This window comes from Micromesistius poutassou (genome assembly GCF_964030765.1).
Source record: "Micromesistius poutassou genome assembly, chromosome: 9".
NCBI classification, from domain to species: domain Eukaryota; kingdom Metazoa; phylum Chordata; class Actinopteri; order Gadiformes; family Gadidae; genus Micromesistius; species Micromesistius poutassou.
In genome coordinates, this window is record NC_140279.1 from 10,879,245 (window position 1) to 10,893,291 (window position 14,047).

Genomic DNA, 14,047 nt, shown 5'->3' on the forward strand with positions numbered 1-14,047 from the left:
TGACGATACACATGTTACGTTTTAAGCTTGTGCATGTTTCCGCACGACTTCATGCCTTTCTACGCTACAAACTTGTGCATGTTTAAAAACAGCGCCGCCTCGGATCACACTTTTCGGTGGGTCGCAGAAATCGGTAAAACGCCGGAACCGGATTTGTAGAAGCATTCTGAGAACCAATGCGGAATTATTGTGTGCATATAGCCTATTGGCCCCAATTTCAGACCGTCGCACTACCACATTTGACCACAGATGGCGCTGTTTCTTCGGTTGGTGTTGGTGTTCGCTTCCAGTCTTTGACATTATGCCTGCCCTGCTCTTATCTCAGGCGCAGGAATTGTAATGTACTAGTTAGTTACTAATTTAATTTGACTTTGGAGTTACCTCTTACTGCACTTTGAAGACCTGTCCTAGTTAGTGAGAAAAGAAAAAAGTAAAAAAAAAAAGTAAAATAACCATCTTTATCACACTTGAGGGTGCTGTGTTTGGGATTTAGACAAAATAATACATAAATAAAAATACTACACATCTGAGATGGAGGCCTTTGTCAACATGAGCCTAATAATCAATCATAATAGACTTGGTGGAATACAGGAAGGATTGCAGACTCTCAAATGTAGAGATAAACAGTTTGCTCCTCCCAACCTCTCCTGCTATTGTTTAAACCTGACGACGTCTGCGCTGTTGAATCGCCTCAATCGGATTCTGAATCAGTTCTCTCTCTGGAACTGTGAAACATTGAGTCATCGCAGGAGGTCCACGGTTATTTTCGGACACTGGTGATGATTGATGACTTGAACGTGTTTGTCGTGTTTCCGCAAATCCGAAAACACCGCGTTCGATCCGTGACTGTCCCCGGCCCCTGATTGGCTGCCTCGACTTACTAGTGTTTCCATGACGACAACAAGCATTTGTTACTCTGAAAAATGGAATGTAGGCCTACTGCCCTGGCTGTCGCCCATAGTGGGGACTGGAGAGCCCTTTGTTAGTGGAAGGGTATTTATTTATTTATTCGTTGTGTATGAGTTTGTGTAAATAACAGCCCCCCCCCCCCCCCCCCCCCACACACACACACACACACACACACACAAGTGTACTGTGTCCTTGCTCCTGAGTTCAGCACAAACACCTGTTTATTTGTGACGGGACGACGAGGGACACCATGGCTAGAAATAGGATGTTGTTATGGCGATGCACTGGGGAGGAGGAGGGGGGGTGTATGTGTGTAGCGCATGACCCCGTGGAAGGTCAGAGGTCGTTCCCATCTGATTTGGTTACTGTGTCCATAGAGCTATCCCACCATCCACTGTACAGAGATCTGGCATGTCTCACACCATCAATAAAGACGACTTAATACCAGATCCTGTGTCCTCCTCGTATCTTCCTTCCGAACTCTTCTCTCCCAAACCTCAGCAAGCTCTGCAAGAGGTTTCAGACGAAAGCCGAGTGAAAGTTGCCTGGCAGGAGGCTTCAACAGTCTCTCTTCACCTGGTGTGTAAAGCAGGCTCCTAAAGACGTTTGATTCTTTTTTTAGGAGCTCAAATTACAGGAAATGCAGCTTTTCAGTGAAATGGATACGGTTGATGGTGACCAAGTCGACTCTACCCATACAGTAGAGTCCACGAGTCAGATGACGGATAACTACGGGTGGTCCACGGGTAACAAAGCGAAGAAAAGAAAAAGAGAAGAGCACTGACAGTAAATATGGCCAGGATTCAATATTCAGTCATGACTGACACCCAATCTGATATTAATATGGGGGAAAGGTTTACAGAGAACTTCCTGATGGTGATTGGATCTGTGTGTGTGTGTGTGTGTGTGTCAGGTTTGTATTTGTTTGTTTGTGTGTGTGTGTCAGGTTTGTTTTTGTCAGGTTTCTTTGGGTGTGTGCATTTTTTTCCATAATGGTGCATTTATTGTTTTCCTTCCTGTATCGTTCCAGTAATGGAGTAACATATTTTTCCATTTCAATTTCGCAATTTTTGTTATTTTGAGTCTATCTCTAAGCTTGCCTGGGCCTGCCTGCTGGTACCTGTCCCGTCTTACAGTGTCTCAGTACCGGTTCCACACCCAAACAGGTACGACCACAATCAGATTTCCTCATAAGTGTCCGACATACAAAACATCTTTGATTCGTCATTTCTGAGGAACAGGGGCTGGCATGAGAAATGATGACATCTGCTTCTTTTCTGTCATCATGTTCGTGTTTTGAAACAAAGCACTTATGTAATAATAATAGTATTTGATCCGTCACACATAGGGAATATTATCATCTTGTGTTGATTTGATCTTACTGTTTATTTTATGTTCCTGTTTTGATATGAAGCACTTGTATTGTAAAGTTCATACATGATAAATAGTTAATAATTAGTATCAGCCTAATCGTATCCTCAGTGGATAAGGTAATATTGCAGGCCTAATCATAACACTGTTCTTCCTGTTACTTTGTATTTCTTTATCAGGCCCCTGTCCTAACCAGTGGCCTTAGTTTCCCCCAGTAGAGGCTTAGCCTACATGCAGCGGTCCTAGAGAGCTCAGCCGACCCCAACAATGAGGGCAGATTATCCACGCAGGATCCCTCAGACTCACTCTATTCATGAGCGCGTGTGTGTACACACAGTGGCGTCATACTTTAATGATCCTAACTCTTCTCTGTGTCCTGATCTTTCCGAACTTGGGGCTGCTCGACAGATGTGAGGTGAATGGAGGAGATAATCCTGTTAGCCATGCCCTGGTAAGTCTGTGGCGGGGTCATCTCCACCACCTTGTCCCCTTCACCAGGGACCCAGGGACCCAGAGACCGGTGCTCTGCCTAGACCCTGGTGTCTCCACATAGGAGGAACCAAACTATCCACGGTCTCTGTTACGTGGTCCGAGGTTTGGTTTACTGGCACTCTGGTGGTTTTATGTCTGGTTGTGACGGTGAAGGGTAGAGTATGGAATATTTAAACAGCTGTATTGGTTTTCTGGTGTTTGAATAGTATAATAAAGATAAGATGAACTAATTATAACTATTGATCTCATGTGGGAAATGTAGGGTGACCCAGCAGCTAAGTACAAGGCGAGAAGGTAAAAGACTGAAGACTCACTTGTTCAGAGTTCACCCCTAAACTCTGCATAGCCCCCCCCCCCCTCCACACCCCTCCTTCACACTTATTGTATGTTGTACGTCCTTGCACTTAAAAATAGTACTTAAGATTGTGTAGCATCTTATCCTAACTATCTCTGTTGTATACAGGGAATGGGTTAACCTAGTGATTGTTAGTGCTTGGCACTTGGTTCTATGAACATCCTTACTGTACCGACTGTAGCGATATATATTGTATTCTCTTCTTCTGACAAATGTACTTATTGTAAGTCACTTTGCATAAAAGCGTCTATTTAATGCCCTTAATGTAAACGTTAATGTAAAACGTTTCATACAATATGCGAATAGAACAGAAAGTGACAACTTAATGTTTAATAGGAATAAACCCTTTTCAGACCAGTGTATGGAATCATAATAACAACTCTATAATAATAACTAATGTATAATATAACTTCATGTTACTTTCTTTAATACAACAAACAAAAGAAAAACCCACTTACAACCACTCTCCAATAATACATTTTATTAAAAAAAACACAAAGAATACGTTTAAATATAACAAACCACAAAGATGATTATCTATTAAATATACAATGCGAGGGCCAGAGACGCTGTGAGGACACCATCTGGTCCCAGGGGTCCGGCTGGTGGTCAAACTCTTACTGGCGTCCTCACTGAGGGCCAGATGAGCTAAATCCCAGCACTACACCAGATGACGGGTTCACCCCGGACCTAACAGAGGGGTCCCCCCCCCCCGCCACCCTCCTCCACCACCACCACTGATCCGCATCCCAGCCTCTGTTAGCACGCAGATATTAATACCCGGTCCGCTATGCTAATGCAGCGCTGCTATGCTAATGGGACTCTGGTCTGGGGGGTGGGAGAGAGAGACTGGGAATACTGAGAGAGAGAGACTGGGTGTGCTGGCCTGGGAAAGAGCCATGCACGTACAGTCTGGGCTTCCTTCCCTGTCAACGTTCATAGTTAAGCAATAAATATGGATTTCTTGATCCAGATTCTCGGTTTGGGCTAAAGGTGGTTGTCGCTAGGCGGTTGCTAGGCGACGCCAGGACCTCATCTCCCTGTGAGAGAAACAGAACGCCATGATTAAACGAAAATGTGATTAAACGAAGTATGCTCAATTACAGAGTGACATATGGATACATCTCTTCATTTTGTAAACATTGTGGGCTAAATTGTCTCTGTGTCTAGACTAACCTGCATGTCTATGTAACGTGTGTGTGTGTGTGTGTGTGTGTGTGTGTGTGTGTGTGTGTGTGTGTGTGTGTGTGTGTGTGTGTGTGTGTGTGTGTGTGTGTGTGTGTGTGTGTGTGTGAGAAAGTGGATGTTTAGTAAATACAGAGTGTATTGGAGGTGACATTATGGTGAGCGACGTTTCTACTGTCCAGGTGAGTGACCTCATTCCTAGTCTCTCTTAAGAAAGATCCTGGTTCATAACTCACTCTATAGTGGGTGACCCTGGTCCAGGCCGTTCTAGAGACCTATAACTTATAGTCCATGTGCGAGACCTCAGATCCAGAACTGATAGTCTATAGTGGGTAACCCTGGTCCAGAACTGATGGTCTATAGTGGGTAACCCTGGTCCAGAACTGATGGTCTATAGTGGGTAACCCTGTTCCAGAACTGATGTCTATAGTGGGTAGCCCTGGTCCAGAACTGATGGTCTAAAGTGGGTAGCCCTGGTCCAGAACTGATAGTATATAGTATGTGACCCTGGTCCAGAACTGATGGTCTAAAGTGGGTAGCCCTGGTCCAGAACTGATAGTATATAGTATGTGACCCTGGTCCAGAACTTACACAGGGTCTCCAGGCATGGCCCTCTCCGTCGACGTCTTCAGGAGGCTGAACTTCTTGAAGAAGGCGGGGAGCTTGAGTTTGGTCCTGGGGGGCCGTGAGGCAGGACTGAAATGGGAGACAGGGAGACAGCAGTTTAGTTCAGACCACTCTATAGGGTGAGAGTGTGTGACACTCTCACACTCTCAAGTGTGTGTGAGAGTGTGTGACAGCCTGTGCGTCTGTGTAAGCACGAGCGTGCGTGAGAGCATGTGTGGTTGTGAGAGTATATGAGTGTGTGACAGTGTGCGACAGCATGTGCATGTCTGTAAGCGCGAGTGTGAGTGTGTGTGTCTGACTGAGAATGTGTGTGCGCATGAGTGTGTAAGTGTGCATGAGAGCATGTTAGTGTCTGAGATTGAGTGACTGTGCGTGAGAGCGTTTGTGTGTGCGTGAGAATGTGTGTGTGTGTGTGCGTGAGAGCACCCGTGTGTGTGTGAGAGCACACGTGTGCGCGTGAGCGCTTGTGTGTTTGAGCGCGTGCGCGCATCTCAAATGAAACTCACCACTCAGCGTGAGGCGACGGCCGACCCCCTTTCCCTCCGAACACCTCCTCCTCCGGCCGCCGCTGCTCCTGCACCACCTCCTCCTTCTCCTCCCGGTCCAGTATGTAGTCCCACACATTGCTGTCCACCCACAGCGACCCCTGCAGGCCCACGCAGCGCCGCACGCAGGTGACCCGACGGCAAAGCGGGCAGGGCACGGTGAGCAGGTCGCCGGCGCCCTGGGACAGCGCCTCCAGGCAGGGGGTGCAGAAGGTGTGCCTGCAGTGCAGCACCCTGGGGACCCGCTCCAGACGGCTGTAGGCCTGGAGGCACACGCTGCACTCGGTGTCCTCACACAGCACCATGGGGCCGGCCTCTGACAGGGAGAGGGTGTGGTGGAGGTGGAGGTGAAGGGGAGGGGGAAGGAGAGGCTGAGGCTGGAGCTTGGCAGTTGGCTGGCTAGGCTAGCAGTTAGCAGCTATGGGTTAGCGTTTAGCAGCAGAAGCCTTTAGCAGCAGAAGGGGATGCCAGTCGGGATCCAAGTTGCCTGTTAAAGGGAAAAGGAATTGGTTAGAAACATGTTTGAAAACAAATATTATAACTCAGTGATTTCATATCTGGTATTCATATTTATAGCTTTTCCCCAAAGCAACTTTTCTATAGTAATTTGTTTAAATGTAGATACATCTAGCAAACGGTGGTCATTTTTATTGTGTTATTGAAAAATGACATTAATATGCAATTATATAATGGCATAATATAAAATATGTTTATGACATCAAATGTGTGTTATATGTATAAAATATAGGCTGCTATATAATATAATATAACTATTTTTAATTGTTATCTATGTGTAGCCTTCTGCTAAAAGAAACATCAAGAATTAAAATGTAAATACTGCGTCAATCACAATATGAATGTGTATAGATGTACTTACACAAGAAACTAAATAATCCAACAAAAAAAGAAAGTAGGCCTATAGTAGATCCAATCCGTATCACAATCTGCTCCTCATAAAAATAAACAAAAGACCAAAAACGAAATAAACTAAATCAAATAAAAATAAGTGAACCAAACTCCCTAAACAGAGAGACAGAGAGACCGGGACAGACAGAGAGACACTAACCCACCGGCCCTGCTGCGGCCGTTTAAAACCGTTTGTGTGGAGCGGTGGGGGGAGGGGGGCGGTGTCCGGCCAAGCTGAACCGGAATAGCAGCTGTGTTCCCCCGCCCCAGACGGTGCGAGGCGGCCGGGAGCACAAAGGAGCCGTCCCTCCCCTCCCGACGGCCCTCCCCTGGTTGGGACCGGCCCACTGGCTGCGTGCTGTCGCCTTTGTTGTGTGTGTGACAGCGAACAGGTGGACGCGTGGGGGTCGGGGCCGGGGGCCAGGGCTGGGGGAAGTGCAGGAAGCGACATGATATCGAACTTGTGTGAGGAATACTCTTTCCCGGAAGGTTAAAGGATAGAATGATGAGTGTCAGCTTTCTTGATAATCAGATGTGACGATAATGGTTAGTCATCGTAATAACTGATGAATTAGTCTCAGCTTTCTTGATAATCACATATGACAATAATGGTTAATCATCGTCATAGACTAATTCAATCATCGACTGGGTCAATCATCGTCGAGACTAATTCAGATTTGTTATTTACATCTGATTTTGTTCAACTATGTTTGTTGCGGTTTTGTTAAATGACAATTATCTGGTATTGAACATTTTTTGACTACTGTTACATATTAAGGGGACATTAATGTTAATGTGAAATGTGATAGCCATTCATATTGCAATTTGGTGAGGAAAGACTAAAAAGTGAGGGCTCGTCCGGGATTTGAACCCGGGACCTCTCGCACCCAAAGCGAGAATCATACCCCTAGACCAACGAGCCGCTTGATCTGAAGGTTCACATGTATGAAAGAAAAGAATCACAACACTTCTTTCACATTAAACGTTTATTTCAGGAGACAAATGTTCAGTCAGAAGAAATATTGAAAGAATAAATAGTATTTATTGTACGTCGATAGGAATAAGAACGCATTGATGTGTGATTATTTGTGTTTTTCCATTTAAACCCTGAAATGATAAATGTTACTATCATTACACCAGACAAATCAATGTAAATAAAACAGATCAGCTCCAAAAAGGTGGGCTCGTCCGGGATTTGAACCCGGGACCTCTCGCACCCGAAGCGAGAATCATACCCCTAGACCAACGAGCCACGTGTCCATCTTAGTCGCTTACGACAAGTACATAATGTTGATATTGAAACAGTTGCTGTAGAATTATGTTTGGTTACGTGAATGGTTCCACATTTGGCCGCTCATTCTTCATAACGGAGTTGTAATATGATCGTAAACGAAAGCATTTTTCAAATAAAACGAGGTATTCTTTAAACTACGACGTGCCACCGTCGGCAGGGCTGTGTAGAATATACATAGATGTACTACACGTATATATTACAATAACGTGTATTGGGGTTTTACTTAAACGTACAAAGCGTGGCACTGACTATACAATTGTATGAGTAACTAGTAAATGCGTTTATTACTAGTACCGAAATTATTTCCATTCCTCAACAGCTCACAGTTATATGTTGGATAAAATCAATTATAAAGAAGGGAGTGTTGTGTCTGTGAGTTCTAGCTCTATGCTCAGACCGTTTGCCAGTTCAACTCTCCGGAAACTTTATTGACCAGCGTTTATTTGAACAACAAAACTTAAACAGGAAGCCGCGCAGCCACTGACAAGACAACAAACACAACTTTACAAGCTTTGCATCATGTCATCTTTCCGAAACACAAAGTAAAACTAAGTTAAAAAAAAAAGAAGAAAAGAAGAAGAAAAAAAGATCCACTGAGTCATGGATCCGTTGTTGGAAACCCTGAAGAACAGCGACTTGAGGTCAGAAATAACTGTTTATAATACATCAATGTAGTCCAGTGTAGACTAGTTATCACGAAGCTTATAACAGTTATAACTAGAAGACATGACTGTCTTCATATCGTGTTTGATTAAAACCATCCCCAATATAATAACATTAGAACTAATCCAATCCGATCCAATCCGAATCCAATATATGTACTGTACACTGCTGTACTGTTCTTCAGTATATACCGTTAGTGAATATATGCTATTTAGCATGCATGATATTGTAAATATAGAACAGATACTTTTCACTTTTATATTACTTCACTACTTTTACTTAACTTTATTATTTTTTAAATTTTGTAATGATATTGAAACGTTACTCTTATTTTTGTAGTATTTTCTCTCTTTTATATACCTATCTTTTTATATACTACATTACCTGACGTTACTCCGTTACCTAACGCTACCTAACGTTACTCCGTCACCTGACGTAATTCTGTCGTTACCCGACATCTCCATCAGCTCCGTGCTGTCGTCTTGTGAGCCGGAGCTGCAGGAGCTCATGCGGCAGATCGACATCATGATGGACCACAAGAAGAGGGAATGGGAGGCGGAGGTCCGGGGCCTGGAGCTGCGCCTTCAGGCCGGGGAACAGGAGCTGCGGTCGGCCAGGAGAGTTGGAGAGCAGAGGGTAGTGGAGGTACGAGCGCCTTCTGTTCAAATCAATGCAAACTCGATAGAAACATCTATGGGAGTTTGGAATAACTGAGGGATTTTAGGTGAACGTTTTACCTGCCATATGTGACGTTTTATTGATGCCGGTTGCCAGTTATCAACAAATTCTGACTTAATTTATCCTGTTCATGTTTGAGTAATTAAAAGCTGACCTCCTTGTGTTGATATTGAATGAAACCGAGATATCTTCCGATATAAATCTAAATTCACAGGCTGTGGATGACATTGAGCTAGGTCTCACTCCCTGAGAGAGGGTTCCTCATCCTCTGCCGTTCTAACCAGCATCTCCTCATTGTCCGACCACTCACAGATGGGGTACCTTCGGAAGCAGCTGGAGGACGCGCAGGCGGGGAGACTGAGCCTAGCGTCCCGGTACGAGGAGCAGCTACAGAAGGTCCACGAGGAGGTGAGACACACACACACACACACACACACACACACACACACACACCACACACACACACACACACACACACACATCTTTCAAATCTACAAATGAAACTGAGCCTCAAAAGACACTCGATTTGTTTTATTTTCATATAAAACGCTCCCCATCTCCTTCCTTGAACTTTCTCCTTCATGGTTTCCAAACACACAGTTATCAAGGTTGAAGCGGAGCTACCAGAAGCTCCAGAGGAAACATCTGAAGGAGGTGAGCGAAGAGACGAAGGGCCAAGAGGAGCTCCCTCTGAAAGACAAGACAAAGGTGCAGTACCTCTGTGTTGGCTGTGGTGGTGTTCTAGCGCCCTCTGCTGGTCACCCAGGGTATAACCGCCTGTTCCCAGAGGAGAGGAGGACCACCTCTCCTCTGGGAAGACGTTTGGACTGGTCTCCTCTGTAACCTGGCGTCTGGTCCTACAGGTGGGGCTGGAGGACAGAGGAGAGGTCCTGAGCCTCCAGAGGGAGGTGAGCAGGCTGCAGCAGGCCCTGCAGGCCAAGGAGCATGAGATACGGTGAGAGTCTACGATGACGTGAGGGTGAATAAGATGAGATGTACTTCAGAATTAGAAAGAGTTTTAAAAGTGTGTGTGTGTTTGTGTTGTGTCCCCAGGGTGGAGGAGGCCAGCAGGCAGCAGGTGGAGCACTGCAAGGTGGAGGAGGACCTGAAGAAGCTGCTGAGTCGGGCCAAGGAGGAGAGGGCTGTCGCCGTTAGCGACGCCAGGAAGGTAAGCGCTGGGAAAAGGATTCTGAAGTTATCAATAATATCAACAGCATTATCTTGGAATATAAATATTTATATATCATTATATTTGAGAGATTTAGGTCATCAATGTTAAGGTTATTTAATATATAAGAAAAAATGGTTATTCTAACTCCTTCCTGCTCCTTAAGGACACGCACGCACGCACACACACACACACACACACACACACACACACTGCATCCCAGTTTCTAAACTGTGTGTGTGTGTGTGTGTGTGTGTGTGTGTGTGTGTGTGTGTGTGTGTGTGTGTGTGTGTGTGTGTGTGTGTGTGTGTGTGTGTGTGTGTGTGTGTGTGTGGTTCTGGCGGTGGCGGCGGTGATGTCACAGCTGGGGGAGGAGCTCCAGCGGTACCGGCAGACCCACGGCGGGGAGCTGGAGGGGGTGAGGAAGGAGGTGTCCCGGCTGGTCGCGGAGCTGCACCGCCGGGACCTCGCCATGGCAACGCTGGAGGGCTCCGCCTCCACGGCCGCACGGCGACTCAGCGCCGAGGCGGGGCGGGCAGAGCGCCGGGAGGCGGAGCTAACGGTAGGGACGCCTGATTGGACGTCTGGGGTCGGGTGTTTGATGTAGGAGGAAACAGTCATATATAGTTATCGTATAACTAGTAGTATAGTAATAAAAATAGTATATAGTTACAGTTATATTCGTCTACAGCCCTTAATCAAAGTCTCAAAGGGCCTCACAGGCCTGCATTACACAACGACCCCTGACCCCCGACCCCCGACCCCTGACCCTTGGCCAGCTAGCCTGTCTTTGGTAGTGTGTGTTCGGTTACTCCTTAATACCGTTCAACTAGAATGCTTCGATTGATTTGGCTTTCACCACCTGACCTGAATCTAAGCTGGCTTTGTGTGTGTGTGTGTGTGTGTGTGTGTGTGTGTGTGTGTGTGTGTGTGTGTGTGTGTGTGTGTGTGTGTGTGTGTGTGTGTGTGTGTGTGTGTGTGTGTGTGTGTGTTCTTCAGGTGGAGTCCCTGAAGACGGAGAACCAGCGCCTGAGTGGTCTTCTGGAGAGACTGAGATCGTCCCCAAAGGTCTGGACCCCACCCCTGTATATGACCGTTCTGGGTTCTAACCCTAATGATCATCCCAGATCGTTGACTATATATATCCTTGTGACCCTTTGTTGACCCTGCTGTCTCCAGAGAGGGTCTGCGTGTCAGGGATCCGACAGGGAGAGGGGTGTGACGTCATTGAGCAGTCTGGAGCGGGAAAACCAGCAGCTCAGACAGGAAGTGAACCAGATGAGGTCCCGCCTCCAGGAGAGAACTCCGCCTACCCCGGCTAAGGGAAGCCAATCACAGTCCACGTGGCTTGGGTACGTCGGAGAGACAAACAAACGACTACTAGATGAATGATTCTAATATGCAGACACGTATGATGTACGATGTTCATGATGTGTAAGTATCACCAGCATGTTGTTGGTTTGACTCCCAGCAGTGGAGGAGGAGCAGGGAGGGAGGAGCAGGAGAAGGAGGAGGAGGAGGAGGTGCAGGCGATGAAGGCCAAGCTGCAGGAGAACACCTCTCACTACGGGGAGGAGACCCACAAAGTCCCGGTCCGTCCAGACCTCCTCTCCCCTGGGTCCTATCAGACACATCGTGTCCCTGCGCCTCCCTCCTCCTCCTCCTCTTCCTCCTCCTTCTCCTCCTCCTGCTGGCCCGGCCGAGGGAGGAGTGTGAGGACGGGTCGGGAGGAGGGGGTTGCAGGGGGGAGATACTCCTCCAGCTCTGAGGAGGTGCTGCTGGACCCCCTGGAGGGAGGAGACGAGGAGATGGTGAGTTCTACTCATAACTCTTATGACTATTCTACAACGTATCGTAGCCCTTTTCCTATTCTCTTCATCTCTGCTTATGTGCAGCTAGGCCAACGACGTTGCTAACATGTGGCTATGCTAACGTACAGCTCCTCTTATAGTAGCTAAGGTTAAATGGTACTTGATGGCATGGATGCCAGGCGGTTAGTTCTGCTAACCTGTAGCTCTGCTAGCATGCTATTCTGCTAACATGCTATTCTGCTAATACATAGCTCTGCTAACATGTAGCTATGCTATCATGCTGCTCTGCTAAAATGTAGCTCTGCTACCACGTAGCTCTGCTAATATGCTACTCTGTTACCATGTAGCTCTGATAACATGCTACTCTGCTAACATGCTGCTCTGCTAAGATGTAGCTCTGTTAATATGCTACTCTGTTAATATGCTACTCTGCTAACATAGCAGTAGCTCTGATAGCATGAAGCTCTGCTAACATGTAGCTCTGCTAGCATGTAGCTCTGCAGCTAACACGTAGCTCTGCAATACTCCATGCTGCCTGTGTCCTCATCCTCTGGCTCCACCCCCAGGCACTGGCGGCGGCGGCGGAGGGCGTGGTCGCCCGCTTCCTAGAGGGCGAGACGCTGCGGTCGGAGGAGCTGCTGCTGCGGCTGGAGACCCACGTCCAGGGGCTGAGGGAGGACCAAGCCCGTACCGCCCGCAGGTACCAGCCCGCCCCCACCTCTACCCAGACCTCCAGCCTGCCCTGACCTCCACCCTGACCCCCACCCCCACCTCCACCCTGACCTCCACCCTGCCCTCCAGCCTGCCCTGACCTCCACCCTGACCCCAGGTACCAGCCCGCCCCCACCTCCACTCGGACCTCCACCCTGACCCCAGGTACCAGCCGGCCCTGACCTCCACCCGGACCTCCACCCTGCCCTCCAGCCTGCCCTCCAGCCTGCCCTGACCTCCACCCTGACCCCAGGTACCAGCCTGCCCTCACCTCCACCCTGACCTCCACCCTTACCCCAGGTACCAGCCCGCCCCCACCTCCACTCGGACCTCAACCCTGACCCCAGGTACCAGCCCGCCCTGACCTCCACCCGGACCTCCACCCTGATCTCCACCCTGACCCCAGGTACCAGCCGGCCCTGACCCCCAGCGGTCAGAGGTCACCCGGTCAGACCCCAGAGGTGGAAGCAGACACGGTCATCAGTGATCACAGAGATACTCTGGGGTAATAGACAATCACCAACCATGGGCCTGATTCACCTAGCAGCCATCTTGTTTCTAAACGTTCGCTGGGTGGGGGACCTGAATGTGGATCCAAGATGGCCGGCAGGTGACTGAGGCCCATAAAGAGTCTGATGGGGGCGGTGATCTAATTGGTGTGGTGGTGGTAGAGGAAGACGTTTGGACTGGTTTCACTGGGCGCTACTGAAGGTGACCAGTGTGCTGTTACCATGGTCAAGGTGATCTGAGCTCTGTTAACATGGTGATGAGAGCTGCTTTATCGTGGCGATATCAGCTCTGTTACCGTGGTGATGAGAACTTTTAACACGGTGATATCAGCTCTGCTACCACGGTGATGAGAGCTCCGTTACCATGGTGATATCAGCTTCGTTACCATTGATGATCGGAGTAACGTTATGTGTCAACGAAGGGGACGTCAGAGGCCCTGCGTTGGCGGTCCAGACGGTCTGGTGGAGGACTCTGGGGTCCTGCCCCCCCTAGCCAGACCCCCTGTAGACCCCCTTCTCTCGGAACACAGCACTCCTATCGAGGGAATATTATACCACCCCCCCCCCCCTTCCCATCTGTCTCCCAGCGGGACAACTGGAGGAGGAGGGAGAGTGTTATCATTGTACTTTTTATACTTTTGAACACCGTTTAATGTCAGGATGTCCAATAAAGATGTTCCCTAGTGACATTTTGTCTCTTTTAAAATGTGTTTCTCGCTCATTTATCTCTTAGTTCTGATCTCTCCTTGTTGTTTGCTTATAATTTTCCTCAAAAAACATGTCTGCCAAGCCATTCCTCTCCTTCTCCCTCCCCCTCCCTCCC

General features: G+C 47.8%; 2 protein-coding genes and 2 non-coding genes across 6 annotated transcripts; 1 reads left to right on the forward strand and 3 right to left on the reverse strand.

Annotated features, from left to right (window-relative positions):
* Positions 1-3,904: 3,904 nt before the first annotated feature.
* Positions 3,905-6,523, reverse strand: LOC311352743 (uncharacterized protein). Its single transcript, XM_084472545.1, has 4 exons — positions 6,362-6,523; positions 5,446-5,971; positions 4,904-5,008; positions 3,905-4,167 (listed from the first exon to the last, which is right to left on the reverse strand). Exons 2-4 carry the CDS (start codon positions 5,787-5,789, stop codon positions 4,131-4,133), a joined length of 486 nt encoding a protein of 161 aa, XP_084328671.1. The 5' UTR covers positions 5,790-5,971; positions 6,362-6,523; the 3' UTR covers positions 3,905-4,130.
* A 717-nt stretch (positions 6,524-7,240) lies between these two features.
* AC3HAE_023622 (transfer RNA proline (anticodon UGG)) lies at positions 7,241-7,312 on the reverse strand. Its single transcript has one exon. It is a non-coding gene; the product is annotated as a tRNA-Pro (tRNA).
* Positions 7,313-7,570: 258 nt separating this feature from the next.
* AC3HAE_023623 (transfer RNA proline (anticodon CGG)) lies at positions 7,571-7,642 on the reverse strand. Its single transcript has one exon. It is a non-coding gene; the product is annotated as a tRNA-Pro (tRNA).
* Positions 7,643-8,157: 515 nt separating this feature from the next.
* cep63 (centrosomal protein 63) lies at positions 8,158-13,821 on the forward strand. 3 transcript variants are annotated; one of them, XM_084472980.1, is made up of 12 exons: positions 8,158-8,325; positions 8,815-8,992; positions 9,338-9,433; positions 9,626-9,733; positions 9,889-9,980; positions 10,079-10,193; positions 10,558-10,755; positions 11,193-11,261; positions 11,373-11,545; positions 11,668-12,004; positions 12,571-12,704; positions 12,834-13,821. In XM_084472980.1, exons 1-12 carry the CDS (start codon positions 8,285-8,287, stop codon positions 12,895-12,897), a joined length of 1,605 nt encoding a protein of 534 aa, XP_084329106.1. In that variant the 5' UTR covers positions 8,158-8,284; the 3' UTR covers positions 12,898-13,821. The 3 variants fall into 3 exon arrangements, with proteins under 3 accessions (XP_084329106.1, XP_084329105.1, XP_084329107.1); XM_084472979.1 differs by having other exon boundaries at positions 11,665-12,004; positions 12,834-13,820; XM_084472981.1 differs by lacking the exon at positions 12,834-13,821 and having other exon boundaries at positions 11,665-12,004; positions 12,571-12,822.
* Positions 13,822-14,047: the final 226 nt, after the last annotated feature.

Excerpts from the sequence above, each read along its gene's own strand:
- LOC311352743 (XM_084472545.1), bottom strand. The coding sequence starts at position 5,789 with ATGGTGCTGTGTGAGGACACCGAGTGCAGCGTGTGCCTCCAGGCCTAC. Across the intron at positions 5,009-5,445 it reads CCGTCGCCTCACGCTGAGTG|TCCTGCCTCACGGCCCCCCA; the intron begins GTGAGTTTCATT and ends CTCCCATTTCAG. Across the intron at positions 4,168-4,903 it reads GCCATGCCTGGAGACCCTGT|GGAGATGAGGTCCTGGCGTC; the intron begins GTAAGTTCTGGA and ends TTTCTCTCACAG.
- cep63 (XM_084472979.1), top strand. The coding sequence starts at position 8,285 with ATGGATCCGTTGTTGGAAACCCTGAAGAACAGCGACTTGAG. Across the intron at positions 9,981-10,078 it reads GCCAAGGAGCATGAGATACG|GGTGGAGGAGGCCAGCAGGC; the intron begins GTGAGAGTCTAC and ends TTGTGTCCCCAG. Across the intron at positions 12,705-12,833 it reads CAAGCCCGTACCGCCCGCAG|GTACCAGCCCGCCCCCACCT; the intron begins GTACCAGCCCGC and ends CCCTGACCCCAG.